Raw genomic sequence first — 18,482 nt, forward strand, 5'->3', positions numbered from 1 at the left:
TAGAGTACAGGCGGGGGTTGGGTGGGGAGGAGGCAGATTTTGGACATTGGTGATGGGAATGTTGCACTGGTGATAGGTGGTGTTCTTTACATGACTGAAACCCAAATACAATCATGTATGTAATAAAGTTGATTAAATAAAATAAATAAATAAAAAAGAAAATGTGATACTTTTCATAAATATAGAAAAAATTATACTTACAATTTATGTTTTGTCAGAATAGAGCATATCCTTTATTATATTTTTTTAGTATTTGCATCAGCAGCTTAACCACCATTTTAATATCTTTTTCAAACTCATCTTTAGGCAAAAGCAGTTAGTATCTACTACAAAATAATAGAAAAATGATGTAATTTTTCTAAATTAGAGCAGCACCACAATGACTATGATAGTTGAAAATAATCACTCTAGGGGCCAGAGAGGTGGCGCTAGAGATAAAGCATCTGCTTTGCAAGCACTGGCTTAGGACGGACCTGACAGCACTTCGATAGCCCCCCATCCCGGGTGTCCCATAGGGTCCCCCCAAGCCAGGGACGATTTCTGAGTACATAGCTAAGAGTAACCCCTGAGCGTCAAAGGGGTGTGACCCCCCCTAGTAAAACGAAAACAAAGAAAATGATCACTCTAGACAATAACTGGGAGGGAGGGAGGGAGGGAGGGAGGGAGGGAGGGAGGGAGGGAGGAAGGAAGGAAGGAAGGAAGGAAGGAAGGAAGGAAGGAAGGAAGGAAGGAAGGAAGGAAGGGAGGGAGGGAGGGAGGGAGGGAGGGAGGGAGGGAGGGAGGGAGGGAGGGAGGGAGGGAGGAAGGAAGGAAGGAAGGAAGGAAGGAAGGAAGGAAGGAAGGAAGGAAGGAAGGAAGGAGGGAGGGAGGGAGGGAAGGAGGAAAAGTAAGAGAAAAAAAGAAATAAAGGAAGGAAGGAAGGGAGAAGAAAGGAAAGAAAGAAAGAAAGAAAGAAAGAAAGAAAGAAAGAAAGAAAGAAAGAAAGAAAGAAAGAAAGAAAGAAAGAAAGAAAGAAAGAAAGAAAGAAAGAAAGAAAGAAAGAAAGAAAGAAAGAAAGAAAGAAAGAAAGAAAGAAAGAAAGAAAGAAAGAAAGAAAGAAAGAAAGAAAGAAAGAAAGAAAGAAAAAAAGAAAAAAAGAAAGAAAGAAAGAAAGAAAGAAAGAAGGAAAGAGAAAGAAAAGAAAGAAAAAGGAAAAAGAAAAGAAAGGAAGGAAAGGAAAAGAAATAAATGAAAGAAAGAAAGGAAAGAAAGAAGGGAGGGAGGAAGAAAGAAATAGCATATAGTAACAATAGAACACTATAGCAGTCATACAAAATTATTGAAGATGCAATTAACAGCAACATGGATGAAACTGGAAAGTATTGTGTTAGAGCAAAATAAGTCTGCAGGAGAACAAATGCATAATGTTCTCATATATTTGTGAAATAAAGACAAAACAAAGGAACAGAAAGCATCAAACAATGACAAATCTTTGGCTATAGATTACAAAATTTAGAAACATATAGAATGAGGGAGGGTAGGGATAGAAAATCATACTAGAGATTATAGGTGGTTTGTGGGCAAACTGGTGATAGTGGGGGCAATGATTTTGTAACATTGATCCAAGAAACTTTAATACTGTTGCAATAATCTAAAACATATAAATTTAATTTATAAGTTCTTTTAAGGTGAAGATTATTTAATTATGCTCAGATAATGTATTTCAGTACATATATGTACTATAGAATTTTATTTTCATAAGATAATTCGCTTAAGCTATATAAGTGGTAAAAGGCTGCAAACCTCCTTCCTATTGGGTTGAAAGGGAGTGTCCTAAGCAGGATTCCCTAAACATTTAACAAGTTTAGGAGTTTTAAAGTTGATTAGCTACAAGCCATCCATATTGCCAAATCCATTTTGGAAATGTGGCCTTAAAACCTGTAATTAGAGTACTCCCTTTTTTAATGATCACCTCCTCTCTATATATATCTGATTCCTCTAAGTAAAACAGCCCTTTCTCTGAAGCTGGCTCTTGTTGGCTATGCAGTGATTTTTCCACCTATACTAAATATCATGTTTAAAAAAAAAGTCAGGGTTAAAGTGCATAATTTTTATTAGACTCACCTAGTATGGTCCCCAGCCCACAAGTACTGGGATTGTACAGCCCTCAAATACAGTTGCCTCAGTACTTCCTGATGTTATCTCTGAGGCACTTGAATTTAGCTGAGGTGGTCCTGGTAAAAGTTGGTTTCACAATACCTGGGAATTGATATATGATTCCATTTGACAGAAGGTCACATGAAGGAGTCCCTAGGATCTGCTGAGAGAGCCACTTCCTCAGACTTTTACCCCTTGTGATACGTGATTAATTTTAGTGCCACACTTTAATTTTTATGGTTTAGTAAAAATCAGGGACTAGAAAAAACAGGTTAGCAGCCTGAAGAAAAATGCCCTACTATTCTAGACCCAGTATTACTCCTTATTGAATATATTTGTTCACTAAGAAATTCCCTCTCTAATTGTCTTTAGAACCATGTTTAATGTCTTTTAATTTTGCTAGTAATGAATACCACCTTTCCCCAAGTGTTGATTTTTTTATTAAGAGATAAAAATTCCTTTATGAGATCTACTTTTTCTACATGTTTTGTCCTAAACATTATTTCCTGAGTTTCTAGACTGACCATCATCCTATTAATACTTTTCTAAAATAAGAAATATTTTAGTGTTATTTATTCTAAAATGCTTTTTAGTATTATGAAACGTGATCATATTCTATAATTAAAGAGTGAAAAAATCATATTTCCTTGACACTGTAGATACACACACTCTACTGAATTATACAATGTCTTTGTACAGCTTCCACGACTTTTAAATGTTGTAATTTTTGAAATGTCACATTCAATTGATTTTCCATGTACTGTCTAGTACATGTTCTGTTTCTTCTCATTTATGAAATTAGCTTCACTTTTTCTTTTTATGAAATGGATCACAGCTCTTGCACCAAACTAACATAATAAAACATTCAGTGAAACCTCTTCTGTTCCCTATTCAGAACAATGATTTATTTGTTTTCTTTCATCGTGTTTAATTTTTTAGCAAATATTTCTTACATTTTCCACTTTTACTCTAGCCTAAGGACATAGAAGACTGACTACATATTACTTGAATTCAACCAAAAAAATGGGTAGAAGAAATTGTTAAATTGCATTACTCATTCCCACATATGGATAAATTGATGCTTCAATTTATGTTTTCTTTCTTTTCTTGTTTTTAATAACACAGTATGTATTATTAAATTTTAATACTACATTTGTAATAACTTTTTTCATACTAAAACAATTATTGGATAATAGAGCAGTAGCACAAGTAAGGTGTTTGTTGCTTGGTTGCATGCAGCTTCCTATGTGTTCTCCTAAGCCCTACCAGGAGTGATTCCTGAGATCAGAACCAGGAGGAAGCCTCAACATCAGTGTTTGTGTCCCAAATCAAAGAGTTGAGGCCCTCATTTAAGGAACTTTCGAGACAGTACAGAAAATAAGGTGCTTGTCTAGTACCCAACCAACTAAGGTTTGATTCCCTGCATTGAAAATGATTTCCTGAGCATCACAAGGATTGATTTATGAGCACCATAAGAGTAGTCCTCACATTTCTAGAGTGATCCAAACCCTCATAAAGAAAAAAAAAATATATATATACATATATATATATATATTTATGGTAAGCTTAAAAATGTCATATTAGGGGCCGGAGAGATAGCATGAAGGTAGGGTGTCTGCCTTGCATGCAGAAGGACGGTGGTTCGAATCCCACCATACCATATGGTCCCCCGAGCCTGCCAGGAGCGATTTCTGAGAGTAGAGCCAGGAGTAACCCATGAGCGCAGCCAAGGTGTGACCCCCCCCAAAAAAAAAAACACAACAAAAATGCCATATTAAATACACACATGCACACTTTTACCTTTCTAACCTAAGTCCAGCTAGTGAAGAAAACTATGGATAGCTATGGAAGATCTGTGATGCCAGGGATGATTTGATTCACTTTAAATATATGTAAACATTAATCTGCAATGCAATAAAGGGGAAGCAAAATCCATTCTTTTTATTCTTTTTTTTTTGGGGGGGGGGGTCACACCCGGCGGTGCTCAGGGGTTACTCCTGGCTGTCTGTTCAGAAATAGCTCCTGGCGGCATGGGGGACCATGTGGGACACCGGGATTCGAACCACTCACCTTTGGTCCTGGATCAGCTGCTTGCAAGGCAAACACCGCTGTGCTACGTTGTGTTGTAATTTTTGGTTTTGTATCTCACATGGTCGTATTCAGGGCTTACTTCTGGCTCTGCTCCCAAAGATCACTCTTTGTGGTGCCCTTGGGACCATATTGGTGCCAGAAACCAAACTCAGGTCAGCTACATACAATGCAAGTCCACTACTGTTGTACTGTTGTACTATGACTATGACTCTGATTTCAGTCTTATTATTATAATTTTATGTATGTGGTTTACAATATGGTTATGACAGGGGTTTCATATACAACATAGTCCAGCAACACAATCTTCACTCTTGTCTCAATGTTTTCCTCACTGCAAATGTCTCCCTTCTTCTATCCTTCCCCTGTAGTAAGCTTCCTGCCTCCTTATAAAAAAATAAGTTCTCAGTTTCTATTGCCTGTTGTTAGTCTCCTACTGTGTTCTTTTTATACATATAAAAAAGAAATTATGCTGTCTGTCCTGCTATTTCTTTTCTTTTTTGTTTTTTGTTTGTTTGTTTTTGTTTGTTTTTCGGGCCACACCCATTGATGCTCAGGGGTTACTCCTGGCTAAGCGTTCAGAAATTGCCCCTGGCTTGGGGGGCCCATATGGGACGCCGGGGGATTGAACCGCAGTCCTTCCTTGGCTAACGCTTGCAAGCCAGACACCTTACCTCTAGTGCCACCTCGCCGGCCCCTGTCCTACTATTTCTAAGTAATTTTACTCAACACAATACTCTCCAGAACCATCCATCTAGCAGAGAATTCCCTGGTTTCATCTTCTCTTATAACCAAGTAATATTTCATTGTATATATTTATCAGTAATTTTTTATTCAATATTCAGTTCTTGCATACTTGGACTATTTCCATATTTTAGCTATTATGAGCAGTACTGCAATGAACATAGAGAAGCAAATGTCTTTTCTAAATAGAGGCTGTGGGGTAGAGACAAGAAGTAAAATTGTTTTGTCATGTGAAAGATAAACTCCATGGCTTTTGAGAAGTGTAAATAATGTTTTCCAAACGGGCTGAACTAGTGGATACTTTTTCTCATCCACAGTAAAAGAGGTCTCTTCTTCCTCTATATCCATGCCAACACTGATTGATTTTGTTTTTTGTAATATCTGCCAGTCTCACTCGTGTGAAATGATACCTCATGTTTTGAGTTTTCATCTCCTGAAAGTGGTGCAGAACTTTTTTTGTAAAGTATCTTTATTATGAAATAAGACCAAGATTTATTCCTGCTCAGGTTATCTTCATTGAAAACAAATAGTTTTAGTTATTTTCATATACATTTAATACTCCCTCTAAAGTAATTACTTTATATGTCCACATTGCTATTCCACCTGTAAACTCAAAATATAAAATATTTGGTCAGGTCCTCATATAGTAAAAAAGATGAATCTTGAGGATGAAAAGTGAGAAAATTTAACTGCCTATTAGGGAATTTTCTGTAGCATTACCAAACAATTTGTGAAGCACATAGTGAGGGATATCTTCTAATAAACAGAAATAGCTGCTTTCATACTGTGGGACTGAAAATAATTGAAAGTTGGTCATTTTAACACTGTGGGAAGATATTCTGAAATCAGATTTTAGGATCATTAATGTAAAACATAAATGTTCTCTCTTAGCATTACATATCCTCTAGGATCCTGTGGGATTTATGCAAATATCCACTCATTAAGCATCAGGCAGCTGTGTGGAATAACTAGTAAATGCAATTTCAGGGAGAGCTTGTATCTTGGGGAGTCACCTGCATAGTGGAATCCGAGAAGCCTAGAGAAGGAATCATCCAAATAAGTCTCTTTTCTATTGACATACAGTTAAATATTATAGGCTCATTGTTGATTACCAGTATATATTGAGCATTTTTAAAACTATAGGAAGTATTTATTCCCAGAATGTAATTTGATTTTTATAATAATGTCTTAGGTAGGTGGAGAAAGAAAGTGAACCTATGAAATATTAAGACTGTGTGGGTTATAAGACTATTAAAGTGGTGGAACATGGATTAGTTTTGCACAAAGAAAATGTGCTTCTCAGGATGTAGTACAGAGGATTGATGAACATGCTTTCATGCTGGGACACTGAACTCAATTCCCAATTTTGCTAGATTTTTCAAGCACCATAGTAAACAATTCCTGATCACTGAATTGGAAGTAACCCTCAAATCACAACAGGTGTGAAGAAAATGACTGGAAGAAAGTGCTGTGCCCTGTTCTGTAATAGTAACAATGATAGACACTGTTTCTCCACCATTGAAGGAACTAGATGATAGATTTCTCTTCCCTAAAGAAGCATATTTAATAAGTATTTGATAAGAAAAATATGTTACATATATGATCAGGTGTATGATAAGAAATTCATTTTATTTACTGCTTATTGAATGAATTTTTTCATTCTACTAAAAGGTTATCATTAAAAGCCTCTCAGGTGTCACCAAAAATCATCTCCTTTTGAAATTGTAATAATCATGGGAGGTTATTCACATTTAATCTTTAATACTTCTTAGGATATTAGTCAATGAGACCTTTAGATGAGAATCAGTGAAAACAGTTCCCACTGAAAGAATTAGAAAAGATGCATCATCTGGGGCTTGAAAGGAGTATAGTTTCAAGGAGTGAGCATATACTCAATAAGTACACACCCAGTGGAGAACTACCTGAGGAGAACACAGTAACATATTGATAAATCTCTCTGGAGGGCTTGAATTAAAAATGAAACTGTTCGTTCAAAGTCTTCCTCAAAATCAGCATAGATGTAGATTGAATATAGTTCTAGAATGCCAGGGACGTAGAAATGATCAAGTAATGAGAACTTTCCTCTGCTAAAAGTGTTTTCATAACAGTCTAGTTAACTTCAATTTGGAAGATTAGAGAGGAATGTTTGTCTGTATTTAAATAATTCAATCATTCCTTAGAACATGGAGAGAACATGTAAGCAGAGGTATCGTGTTTTCTGTCATCACTTAAGTCGATAATTAGGAGTTTCTTAATATTTAAAGTTTCTTTTAAATTGATTAACATTTCAGTGAGAAAATGTCATATGTTTTGTGCTGAAGTTCTGCATGACCACTGACTTAGCTTCCCTTGGCAACTTTTCTCCTATCCACAGAAAATGCATGTCTTCAAGAAGACCTTGCAGGCATTGATCTACCCCATGTCCTCCACCACTCCCCACAATTTTGAGGTCTGGACGGCTACAACACCCACCTACTGTTATGAATGTGAAGGGCTTCTGTGGGGCATTGCCCGGCAAGGCATGAAGTGTTTGGAGTGCGGAGTGAAGTGCCATGAAAAGTGTCAGGACCTCCTAAATGCTGACTGTTTGCAAAGTGAGTACATGGTTAAGGTGAAGAAATAGCTATTCAACGTTTGCCCTATCCTGTATATTTTCAGATCAGACCTCTTCAGCACTTGCTGGTCTTTGATATCCCATTCCACACCACTTACACTAATATAACAATGGTATATAGTGCCCGTTAAGTTAGAGAGTTGAAATTCTGAGCTTTTGAACTCAGGAGCTTTGATTTCTCAGAAACAATGCCTGCTATACTGACTTGCTCTCACTAAGTTACAACTCCTCAGGGACTCCTAATTGGTTTCCTAACTTAAATTCATAATATCACCTTGTGATAAGTGGGGATATGCAAATCATTCTCAAATAAAGTTATGGTATATCATTGTAATTATGGAAAATGGAATAATTTTTCTAGTTCGGTGCCTCTGGAAAGGAAACATCGTTATACAGCTAGTACAAAAACCTCAGAATTTGAAAGCCTTGTATATTGTGTTGCTGTTGTCATAGCTTTTATTTTCCTTTCTAAGTTTTAGAAAAAATAAAAGTTGCCTCAAAGAATAATTGGAAAACTAAATAAAATATTTTCTTCTATGGGTTTCACTAATGCTAATGGGCTTTAATTTTTTTTTGATTCTTTTACAAGTTGCTTGGATCTTTAAATTCACCTGAAATGTTTCATATTTGGAAGTGAAAAATCAGTTCTTTATACTGATCATTTAATTTTCAAAATGATAATGCCAATACAAAAATACATATTATTAATTGTCCATGTATGCTCCATCTTACTTTGGTGTAGCCAAAATCTATAAACACAAAGATTTTAAATTAAAACTATTTATTTTTATGTCTACATGCTATACCCTTTTGGTTATATGTAAATTTCAATGCAAGTTGCCTTTGGTGTATGAAAATAAAGGGGGTTACATGAAAATCTCAAAATGAAGATTAAATCAGAAATACTGCAGCTTGTTTTAAAAAATAGCCCATAACCAGGTCAGATCGTGGCTATCTGAATATTTAACAGAAACGATTTAAGCAAAATATAAGAAAGTATATGAGGGCAATAAGAATATATCTTCTAGAAAGACTGCATTAAAGAAGGAAAATTAACACATTACTTAAGTTATTACTTGCAAAAACTCACAATCTAATTAACCTGAATCTACTGTACAAAACCAAAATTGTAGGGTCTTTGAAATAATACAGAGGGGAGGGACTAAGGGGCTAACCTTGCACACAATCAACCAGACTTCAAAACATTTTACCACATATGCTTTTCAAAGCATCATTAGAATTTATTACTGAGCACAGAACTGGAATAAACCTACAGCAACACCCTAGGCATACCCCAAGAATCAAAACAAAATTGCAAACAAATATGTAATAAAGAATAATAAAGCAGTGCCATTTATAAAGTAGAATTTTGCCACATAAAAATAGCTTGAAGCCCGTAAACAAAAATTATGCAGTTCATGCAAAGCAGTGAGCTTATTCTTGGTCTCAGAGTAGAGATGCCACCTGGTCTTTCTATAATAGAAACATTTTCATAATCTATTTACATTTCCCAAAATGATATGTATTATTTATTATTGGTTAAATATACTAGGTAAATATTTTCATTGAAATTAATGAACTAAATTGTAATTTTAATTAAATAAATCATAAATCATGCATAAAAACAAAGTTATACAAGGTATGCCACAGGAAGAGATTATTTTCTTTAATAAAACCTTTCATTTTCCCCCTATAATCCACTACAAAATAAGTATTATGTAGCCTCATGTAATTGTAAGAAGGTCCTATGGTTTTTCTTCTCAGAATGATCTTTAAGTCTCTAAATTTCTCCAGGGAAGTTTGAATGTTGGCAGGCAGTTAAATTCATCATTGGAAAATACTAGCTTATAAATTGAAATTTGAATCTTGCCTCTGAAGAAACTCTTTACTAAATTAACTTTAATTGTATATGATAGTTTCTTAAATAGTTGAAAATAATAGACTTTCTTCAGGTTTCTATAATGACTTATTTTGCTAATCCATTTCTGAAGATATTTCAATCTATTTTTATAAACACAAACATGCATGCAAATGCATGCTTGTAGTAAATCAAAAGAGAAGGAAAATAAAATCTCTACCTTTGGCTCATACATAATTAAAAGCAACTATTTAAATCACTTAATTTTTCTTTCTTGTAACTGATGACATAAGTTTATAAAAGTGTAAATATCGGGGCCAGAGCGATGGTTCAGCAATAGGGCATCTGCCTTGCACGAGGCTGACCTAGCACGGACCGGGGTTCTATACCCCAGCATCCCATATGATTCCCCCAAGCCAGGAGCAATTTCTGAGAGCATATCCATGAGTAACTCCTGAGGGTCACCAGGTGTAGCCCAATCCAAAAAAAAAGTGTAAATATACATTTAGGAGTGCATTGTTACCATACCACACTAACCACTAAAATGCCATATCCTTGCTATCCATAGGTCCCTTACAACAACCCAAGTGCCCAAACACAGATGAGTAAATAAAGATGTGGAATTGTCTACAATGAAAACATTTTTATCTAAAAGATGAAATTTTGTCTTTGCCTATTGTCATATGTATGGAAATGGAACATCTTGCTATGTGTAATAAGTCAGAATGACAAAAAGTAATGATTCCACTCATATGAAGTATTAAAATAAGCAAGTAAAAAGATAATGCCAGATAATTCAAGGACAGTAAGCCCTTAGATTTGAAAAACAGACCTGAAGTTACCGAAGAGTATAATAAATTTGGAGCTGTTGTAATCTCAAGTGTTTTTTTTTTCTTTCTGTGGATTTATTCATTGAAGACCCCATTAAAACCAGTTTCATGGAGCGCTTTCTTTTATTCTTGCTATGAATCCATGTCTTATACTAAATTATTACTACAGTTTGAGTTAACATTTGTTAATTGGGGTAAAATAATCATCCAGTTTCATTTTTTGCATGCGGTTAACCAGTTTTTCCAACAGTATTTATTGTAAAAAATATTTATCAACTAAGATTTTTACTCTTTTAGCAAAAATTAACATGTGACTTAATTCAATTCCATAGACTGAGTTTAGCTTCTGTTCTAATATTATATTAATTGTATTACTAATTCTTAATATAGTTTGCAGGTGGAACCCATGCTATCTCCTATCATCCTTTTTCTCAGGAATATTTTAACAATGCATTTTTTTGTTCTGGAATGTCTTAGGGATTTTGTGGTTGTAGATACATTTTAGCAGTATCTTCATGGAGAATTCCCTTGAATTTTTTCCCCCTGGGAAATTTTATTGTGATTTTACTCAATATGTATATTGTGTTGGGTATGAAAATTATCTTGTCATCTTGGCTCCTGAGCATGGAATTGGGTAGAAATATTGGTGTTATGCCCTGCAGTGCTTAGGACTTAGTCCTTGCTCTGCACTCATTAATCATTCCTGGCAAGCTCAGGGGACTATATGATGTACCAAGGACTGAACCCATACAAGGAAGACACAATAACACAATAACTACTGGTGACTATTATTCCAGCCATGTAATAATTTATCCTATCCTTTTGTTTCAATTTCTTAAAAGTCACTAGAATAACAATTTTATTAGTCATTGGACATGTAACTCACTAGATGTCATTTTTAATATACATATATTTTACATTTTAAAATCAGTTTCCTATTAGCTGATGTTTTATAATGCACATAAGTATATAATTATTTTATTTATTTCTCTTATGTGTTCTTATTTTCAAATAGAGATGCAGTGAAATTAAAGAAAAATTTTCTTACATTTCTTTGAATTTGTTATTTTTCAGCTTAACACTTGGGTCTGTGATATATTTAAAGGAAAGTGGAATTAAACCAATTGATTGTGAAATCCCACTCATTGTTTTTTTTCTTCTTTGATGGTTAGAATTGAATAGAAGTGTCAATAATTTCCCAAACAGTCTCATCTCAGCTTCTGTCTAGCTTATTATATTTGAAGGAAGTTACCAAATTGTCTTCTAATCTATAAGCCAGCAGGTATAGAATGCAAGTAAGGATCGAGAAGACCAAAGGTAAACATAAAAATGAATTATTGAGAAAAATAACTGAAGTTATCTTCAGTTTCAGGACTATAAGAGTAGCCAGTTACCTTCTTTCTGTATCAACTCACTCTGTCTTGGTACATCTTATCAATGTTTTTAGGAAACATTTGATGATAGAAGTATTGATTTATAGTTAATAAAAGAACTGTTTTGACCTTAAATTATATTAATAACCCAAAAAAAGCATTTTCACTTGAAACAGTTATTTTAGCAATTATAAGCAAGTAAAATGCATATATATATATATATACACACACACACATTCAAAAGCTACTTGCATATATATATGTATATTATATGTATACTGGAATAAGGTTATGTTCAGAGTGAGATTTATCTAGAAGATTTAATATGTAAAATAATTTCCTTGATTATCTTCTTAAAATATAAAATAGGTATTTCATTTTAGAAGAATAAAAGATGCAAATACTTAAATTTCCCAAACCAGTCTACTTTCTTCTACATTACCAAAGAATTTCTAGAATTCTAATGAATACAAATTTTGTTTTATCTAAACATTTATTTTATTTTGGAGACTCAAATCCAGCTGTTCTCAGAACTTACTCCTCTATATCTTCTCAGGGATCAGTGGCACCAAACTAGGAGAATCACAATTGTGGCTGGGGATCAATTCTGGATTGATTGTGTGCAAAGCAATCACCTTATTTCTGTCCCCCTAATTTTTACTGCTAAGTGAATATTTCAAGTACCTAATGACAGGGTATAAATTTTATCGAAAATTCAGGAATACAACATCTTGTAGCATGTTTGGTTTTTTTCTGTCTACGTCCTGAAGAATTTATGTTAATTATATGTGCCCTAATTATTGACTATATAAAATTCTACCATTAAAATTTTTATTAGAGAAATCATGTCTGCAATACATATTGATTCTCTTTATTGTCATTCATGTTATCACATCATGATATTATTTAAGACAATCACTTATCTGTATACATTGAATAGATATTGTGAGCTTTTTTTATGGACTTTCAAAGCAAGAAAGAAAATAATCACTATCTTTACATTCAAGTATATTTTTTAAACTAACCAAAACAAATATATATTGGCAAATATAATGGAAACTTGGTATTCTACTACTTAAAATAAAATTATATAAAATATGTAGTAATTCACAGATCATAGTAGCAGAATTTAGATGTTCAGCATACTTAATCATACCAGAATTTACTATATATTAGAGCTCCATTAGTAACTTTACAAATGTTTTTAAAAGCAAACCAAGACATAAAAATAAGAAGTGGAAATATCATTATAATAGTATAAGTATCACATAATATTTCATAAACCATAGATTATTAGTAGATCCTTTGAAATATGTGGTTAGAGAATCCAAAATACTGCTTTTACTGAGTGTAGATGAGTTGATGCCACCATAAAAATTGTAGTCCAACATATAACAAGGGTTAGAGTTCAAGTCTCTCAACTCCCAACATAGGTATTTCTAGTTTGTAAAGAAAGATCAGCAAAGTTAGTTTTTGAGAAAAAACATAGGAAAGTTGGTGATTTTTTTTACTGCTTTTCACTATTCCACATGGTTTTGTTCTTTTTATTCATTTTCATATTAAGTCATCATGAGATACAGACTTAAAAAGTTGTTGAGAGTTGATTCCCAATAATGTTTTTTTCCTAACACCAATCCCTTCACAGGTGTTCAATTCCAACCACCAATTTTTCCAATTATCTTCTTTTCATGCCCCCTTCATCTCTTCTCAGTCTGACTCTACAAAATCTACTTTTTCTCTCTGTCTCTCTCTATATCACTCTCTTCCTCCCTGTCTGTCTCTTTATTTTTTTCCTTTTAAGCATATTGGCTTGCAATACTGTTACTAAAATTGTATCCTGCATATAACTTTCCTTTCCTTTAATTTTCTTTAATTTCCAGTTTTTGTCCAGGGTGACAATTTTTATTTATTATTGATATAGTAATCCCTGCATTGTCTGAACTGCATGTTTCATCCATCTTTTCTATTGTCTCTGGGTATTATTCTCAGATTAGGTTGTCTCATAGATGAATGTGATTATTCTATATCAGTCCCTCTCCCTTTAACTAATTTCTCTCAACATGAAACTCTTCATGTTTATCCATATCTAAGCAAAGTTCATTACTTCTTTTTTCTTAAAATCTTCATAGTATTCACTGTGTTAATAGATATATGATTATTTCTTTATCCACTCATCTGTTTTGGGTACTTAGGTTGTTTCCAGGTTCTTGTTATCATGAACAGTGCTGCAATGAACATATGAGTACAGATACCCTTTCTGAATTTTGGGCCACTAGATATATTCTCTGTAATGGCATTGCTGGGTCAATATGAAACTCAGTTTCTAAATTTTTTTGAGGAAAGACCAAGTTGTTTTTCAAAATGGCTGGCCCAGTCTATATTCCCACCAGTGGAGAATGTGTATCATTGTTTCCCTCCATCCATGTGAGAACTGTTATTGTTCTTCACGATATGTGTCAGTCTCTGTAGTATGAGGTGATAATAATATTATTGTTTTAGTTTGCATCTCCCTGATAATGAATGATGTGAAGCATTTTTATGTGCCTTTTGACTATTTGTTATTTCTTTGAGGAAGTTTCTGTTCATTTCTTCTCCACATTTTTTAGCTTTAGTTTCGTTTTTTCTTGTAAACTCAAATGCCTTATATGTTAACCCCTTATGTGGTCAGTATTAGGTGAATTGTTTCTTTTAATCCATGGACAGTCTTTGTATACTATTCACTGTTTCCTTGAGGTACAGAAGCTTCTTAGTTTCATGTAGTCCTATTTGTTTATATTTGTCTCAATTTCTTGATAAGAAGTGTTTCATCCTTGAATGTCCTTTAGCTTCAATGCCATGGACATTCTTCCTTCATTTTCCTCTATGTACCTTATGCTTTAAGTCTGATGTCAAGGTTTTTATTTCATTTGTATTTGTTCTTTGCAACTGATGTTATAAAGAATTCCAACTTAATTTTCTTTCACATACCTGACCTGTTTTTCTAGTATTACTTGTTGAAGAAAATTTTCTTGCTCCACTTCATACATTTTTTTTATTAAAAAAAACCCTCATCATATATTTGAGGATTCATTTCAGGATATATAATTCCAAAAGTATTTGATCTATTTCTTTGAAAATGTCATGAGTTCCTCTAGAACTGCATTGTATATGTATAATACTTTGAACTCTATTGCCATTTTAATGATGCTAATTGTCCCAAACCATGAGCAAGGGGTGTGTTTCCATTTTCTCTTGTGCTTTCTTATTTCTTGAAGTTGTTGCAGTTTTCTTTGTATAGTTTTTTTACCTCTTAATTTCAAGGTACTTGATATTTTGAGGCAAAATTGTGAATAGGATTATTTTTAAATATCCTTTTTTTTCGCTTTTATCATTTGTTATAGGAAAACATGGGCTTTTTAGTATTAATTTTTAGCCTGTCACTTTACTATGCAAATATATTTTATAGAGGTTTTTGTAGTCTTTTGTAAATATACTATTACATTAACTAAATATGGTATATCATCCATAAGTGAAAGCTTGACTTCTTCACTTTCAATCTTAATGTCCAAGATATATTTTACTTTCCTAACTGATATAGCAAGTACCTTTAGTACTATAGAAGTGAAAGTGGACAAACTTTCCTTATGCCTGATCTTAGAGGGATGGCTTTTAGTTTATTTTTCATGGTAAAATGTTTATCATGGGCTTGTGGTCAATCACTCAACTACATTGAGTAAAGTTCCTTTGATTCCCTTTTTGTTGAGAATTTTATTAAGCTGGATATTTTTTAATTCTTTTTCTGGATATTTTGATATAATTTTTATTTTATTCATATTGTCTTTTATGATTTATGTACATAGGTTAAGGTTGTCTGACTGTACTTCTATTTTTTGTGTTGTGTCTGCTTCTGTGTCAAGTTGATGTTTGCTTCATAGAACTTACTTGGAAATGTTTCTGTTTCTTTAATTTTCAGGAAGATCCTGAAAGGTATTGGTAGTAGATCCATTTTAAAGGTTTGAAACAATTCACAAGTAAATCCTCCTGGGCTTGGGCTTTTTTTTTTCATTAATAATTTAATTACCATTTCAATTTCCTTGATAGTAATAGATCTGTCCAGGTATTTCCAATTCATCTTGGTTCAGACTTACGAGTTTATAGGAGTTTATAAAAGAGGTATCCATTTTTTCTAAGTTCTCTAATTTTGTTGCAAGTAATCTCTGATGATCTTTTGAATTTCTATGCCATCTATTATTAACCCCCTTTTTGATATAATTTATTAGGGTTTTCTCTCTCTGTCAGTCTTGCCAGTTGTTTATTGATTTATTTTTTTAATGAACAAATTGTTCGTTTCATTAATCCTTTGGATTATTTTCTGGGGTTTCAGTTCGTTAATTTTTGTTTTAGGTTTTATTATTTTCTGCCTCCTACCTGTTTTATTATCCTTTTGTTAGTCATTTTCCAGTTTATTAAGTGTACTGTCAAATTGTTTATGTGGGCCCTTTCTTCCTTTCTTATGAAGGCTTGCATAGCTATAAACTTCTTTATTAACTTTCCTTTTGCTGTGTTTCACAAGTTTTAGTAGCTGATATCCTCGTTCTTATTTGTTTCCAGAGTCTTTTTATTTCCTCCTTGAGTTCCCCTCTGACACTTTGCATTTTTAATAATGAAAAGTATTTAGTATACAGGTGTTTCTGTTGTTTCTCTGTTCCTGTTTGTGATTAAGATTTAGTTTCAGCACTTCATGGTCTGAGAAGATAGTTGATATTATTTCTTTCCTCTTGAATTTTGAGGTATGTTTTGTTTCACAACACATCATCTATTCTGGATAATGTCCTGTGTGTACTTAAGAATGTATATTTATTTGGGGGGAATGAAAAGCTATGTATGTATATACATATTTTTTCTCAAAGCAAGTATCTTATTGAGTTTTAGTTGATTTGTCAAGAGGTGATATAGCTGTAGTGAAGTCTACTACTTTTGAATTATTAATGGATGTCTTCCTTCAATACTATTAGATTAGTAATACTATTTTTAAGTATTTTGCTAGTCTCTAATAAGGTAAATATATGTTTAGGAGTCACTGTTCTTTGGGATGTACATGTCATTCATTTAATAATAAATGACATTTACTGTCTCATAACATTTTTGAGATTATAGTCTATGTTGATTGATACTAGTATGACCACTCCAGCATTTTTGAGGATGTTGTTTGTTTGAAGAATTTTTCCCAACACTTGACTCTAAATTTGAGTTTACTCTAATTGTTCAAACATGTTCTTTCTAGATATCATCAGAATGTTGAGTTCCATTGTCTAATGCATTCAGTGTCCCTTAATTGGTGCCTTTAGTTCATTGATATTGAGATAGATTATTGTCATGGATATTTGAGCCATCTTTCTGTACAAGTTTGTGTGTTTGGTGATTTCTCTTAAATTATATAACACTTTTATTTCTTCTCTTAAAGGTGGTTTAGAGTGGCTTAGAATATATGAAATATCTGAGCAGTATGTGTGTATCATTCATTCAAATCTGGCTGAGTAAAGTTTTCTATGTGAGAGATTATTTCCTTGATTTTTTTATTATATTCCACCATACTTTGGGCTAGACCATTTCCTTTGGTAAATCTCCCTTAAATTTTAAGAATGCTCCTTTAGGGCCGGGAAGGTGGCGCTAGAGGTAAGGTGTCTGCCTTGTAAGCGCTAGCCAAGGATCAGGACCGTGGTTCGATCCCCTGGCGTCCCATATGGTCCCCCCCCCAAGCCAGGGGCGATTTCTGAGCACATAGCCAGGAGTAACCCCTGAGCATCACACGGGTGTGGCCCAAAAACCAAAATAAATAAATAAATAAATAAAAAGAATGCTCCTTTACATGTAAATTCCATTATTTCTTGCTGCTTTTCGTTTTCTATCTCTATGATTTTTACCATTCTAATTAAATTTGGGGCGTTTTTATTTGGGTCTCTTTTAGCTGATATTTCTAGGTGTCGAGAATGTGGGTATATGTGTTCACCAGTTCTGGAAACTTCCCAGCAATGATATCTTTGACTAAACCTTCTTCATAACGGTTTTTCTTTCCTCTTTCTTTCTCTTGAATTGATCACAAAGTTTTCTCGTCATCTGTTCGTTTATTTTGAGGGTTTCCCTCATATTTTGCTGTTAAATCTTTTGTTGCTGTTTTGTTTCTGCACTTCATCTTTGAGTTCACCGATATTTGTCCTCAGCAACTGTTAGCCTGCTGGTGAGGCATCCCAATGAATTTTTTATTTCTTCTACCAAGTATTTTTAATTATGGCTTTTCTGGATTTCTAAAATTTATTTCTCCTCTCACATACTCCTGTATTTTATTGGCAGTATATTCACTGTTTCTTTGAGTTCATTAAACATCCTTAGTATTTGTACTTTTAACTCCATTTTAGAGAGGTATATATGGAGTATATATGGAGTTATTACTGGTCAATTCTGAGGGATTGCAATTGGTGGGGCTTTTCATTGCTTTACCATGATTTCTTTTGCAGTCTCAAAGTCTTTTCTTTTTATGTGACTGTCTATCTTCTCCACTACCAAGAAGACTCTGTGGAATTATTTTTGTGAGAGATTATTTTATGTCTGAGTTAGCTGCTGCCCCCTTACAAGGCATCACCCTTGTTGTGAGTTGACCTTGAGTCCATTTGTTTTGATATATCAGGTAGCTTCTGATGAGCTGCATGCCTCAGGTAACAGAAGAGGGATTCCAGCTTCTAGGTTTTATGTCTTATTATATACTTGTGCTGTCTAGACATTATCCTCCCACAATTTCTTAACATGAAGGCCATTAAGTCTGCCCTTATAGGCCAACCCACCAGTCTTCTGTAGTTAAGTCT

General features: G+C 33.7%; 1 protein-coding gene across 1 annotated transcript in view; it reads left to right on the top strand.

The window, feature by feature from the left end:
- Nucleotides 1-18,482, top strand: part of UNC13C (unc-13 homolog C) — a 278,305-nt gene that overhangs the window by 17,173 nt on the left and 242,650 nt on the right. The window contains exon 3 of the mRNA XM_049768904.1: nt 7,343-7,562. Within this exon, the coding sequence (XP_049624861.1) occupies nt 7,343-7,562 (220 nt within the window). The remainder of the gene's footprint in view (nt 1-7,342; nt 7,563-18,482) is intronic.

The sequence above is a fragment of the Suncus etruscus genome, chromosome 2 (assembly GCF_024139225.1).
Source record: "Suncus etruscus isolate mSunEtr1 chromosome 2, mSunEtr1.pri.cur, whole genome shotgun sequence".
NCBI classification, from domain to species: Eukaryota; Metazoa; Chordata; class Mammalia; order Eulipotyphla; family Soricidae; genus Suncus; species Suncus etruscus.